The sequence below is a fragment of the Etheostoma cragini genome, chromosome 3 (assembly GCF_013103735.1).
Source record: "Etheostoma cragini isolate CJK2018 chromosome 3, CSU_Ecrag_1.0, whole genome shotgun sequence".
Classification (NCBI taxonomy): Eukaryota; Metazoa; Chordata; class Actinopteri; order Perciformes; family Percidae; genus Etheostoma; species Etheostoma cragini.
Genome location: NC_048409.1, coordinates 8300999 through 8303254, shown reverse-complemented (window position 1 = coordinate 8303254; position 2256 = coordinate 8300999). Strand labels below are relative to the sequence as shown.

Genomic DNA, 2256 nt, shown 5'->3' with positions numbered 1-2256 from the left:
TTTAAGTTACTTCCGCAGTGGTTGCACTTTTCCGAACCGGATGCTCTGTCCATCAATATATATACGGTCTATGGTTTTCACACTATTCCCGGTCTGCCCTACTGGAGTAAATGTACTTGGTTACATTCCATCACTGTCTCTGAGCAGTTCACTGAACTAACAAACAAAGTTGTGTGTGGGACACACCTGCTCCAGCAGAAGAGTCTTCTTGTTCCTCTTTGCCAGCTGATAGGCCGTGAAAGAGCCCTGCACCCCGGCCCCGATCACTATGACCTCATACTCCCTTTCCGTCGACATGCTGCCTGGATTTGTTTTCAACACCCAGGAGCAGACTATAGAAAGGATCCGCTCCAGGAGGGGCGGGGGGTTAGACGGTAAACCATTTATATGGGCCCCGAGTAATTCCTGCTAGGGGCTGAAATATGTGCGCGACACAGAAAAAGCTTCATTAGTAAATGCCTGTGTGAGGCTAGATTATTATCCCTGGTTAAGGGTATTGCTGGCGTCAGACAATCTGACTGATAGAACCATAGACTGTATATTAATATATAGGCTACGGTCAATGGATAGGACACAAGTGCCTGACAGTCTCACTACAGGGCAAAAACGTGTGAAGGAGCCGCCAGCCAACTTTTATGTGTTACTTTGTCAAACAGGTTAATCCTTGTGTTGTCTTCCTGTCAAAATTGAAAATCAACACTTTATTTAACCTTTTTTAATCGATGTTTTAAACTTTTTCTTACGTTTTTGTCAAATTTGTTGAAAACACAGTTATGTAGTGTTGAAAACACTGAAATTATGAATTATTTAGACTAAAATTAAAGGAATGTATCTTGATGGATAATCAAAGACTGGAAGATGTCTACTTTAACTCAATACTATTGCGAAACCGCTTCAAATTTTTTCTCCAAATGCTATAAAATTGAATAAGACACCCCAATTAAAGTAGAGATTTGTACTTGCCATAGAGCGTTGTGTGGAATCAATCATGTTATTTTGGGGATTTAAAAAGAACAATGATGTAGGAAAACGGGTCAATTTGACCTGAGAACAACATGAGGGTTAAATCACTACAATGTATGGAAATAACGAAATAATTTCTAACAAATAATTTATTACTTGTGAAATCAACTTTTATTTGATTTCACTCTAATATGGCAAGGGGCATTAATAATAATAATTGAAAAAGAAGTTTAAAAAGTAAAATATTAAGTTAAATCAAAACAAATGCAATACTCATTGGATTTTCCTTTGTAGAAAGATATTGATTGATTTCATGTTTGTCAGTATAAAGCACAGAAGCTGTGTATTTGGGGTGGAGAGAATGTTAAAGAATGGAAGGTACAATTGAAAGAGCATTTCTATAAAGGCTGTGACTGCTAGGTTATATCTAACCATTCAAACGTGCTAAAATAAGTCAGCTTTATTAGTAAACCAGTAGCCCAATGTATTTCACTGTCACAGAAACCAAAAGGTCTAGTTGTGACAAGCAAGACCCTGATCTCTCATGTGATTTCACAATAACAGAAAACAGATTTATGAGTAGACTATTATAAGATGCAAATAAACTTTCCCCCAAGCCTATGTAGTCGGCAATACATGCAGTCGGCCCAGCGCTGACACAGAGGATCTTCAGTGGTATGGATCCTCCCGTTCTGCTGTAACTTTGCTGAGAGTGACCAAAGGGCACCTGCTACACTTATATAACCATGAATAGCCAGCTCAGTCCAGAGGTCACTCCTCTGCAGTCTCAGATACACACCTGCACACAAAGACGATATTATTACAATCTAATATTTTGGCACAGTAGGCTAAACATGTTAATTCCAACTTGTCTAAGCTCTCCTTGCCAACTGGAGGTGTAGAGAGACTGGGACTCGAGCAGACTCAAGTCACCATTTTCATAGTCTTGCTTTGCCAGACCTTCCCCCACAGCGCTGTAAAGGAGGGTCTGGCTAGTCCACACAGCATTCTGGGAAGGGAAAAAAAATGTGCTCTGGTTTATTGGCATTTCTTTGAACCGATCAACCATTGTCTTGTGAGGTGCTAAGTGCCTCATGGAGCCAAGGCCTCTGCAAAATAGCCTCGGGAAGGGACTTGATTTGGTGGAACATGTGTACGTTCATAAGTTGTTTTAGTCCTGCACCAGAAAACTCAGATTGGACAGATCTAATCTAGACTAGATCAAAAGTGTGGCTTCACTTTATTAAGATTGATGCCAACAGTGCGAAATGCAATATATGCAAAAAAGACATT

The 2256-nt window shown here is 39.8% G+C and overlaps 1 protein-coding gene across 2 annotated transcripts in view; it reads right to left on the bottom strand.

Annotated features, from left to right (window-relative positions):
* pipox (pipecolic acid oxidase) overlaps nt 1-327 on the bottom strand; it is a 68157-nt gene extending 67830 nt beyond the window's left edge. For both annotated transcript variants that reach the window (XM_034866685.1, XM_034866684.1), the window contains exon 1: nt 187-327. In XM_034866685.1, coding sequence (XP_034722576.1) covers nt 187-297 — 111 coding nt within the window. In that variant the 5' untranslated portion in view covers nt 298-327. The remainder of the gene's footprint in view (nt 1-186) is intronic.
* Nucleotides 328-2256: the final 1929 nt, after the last annotated feature.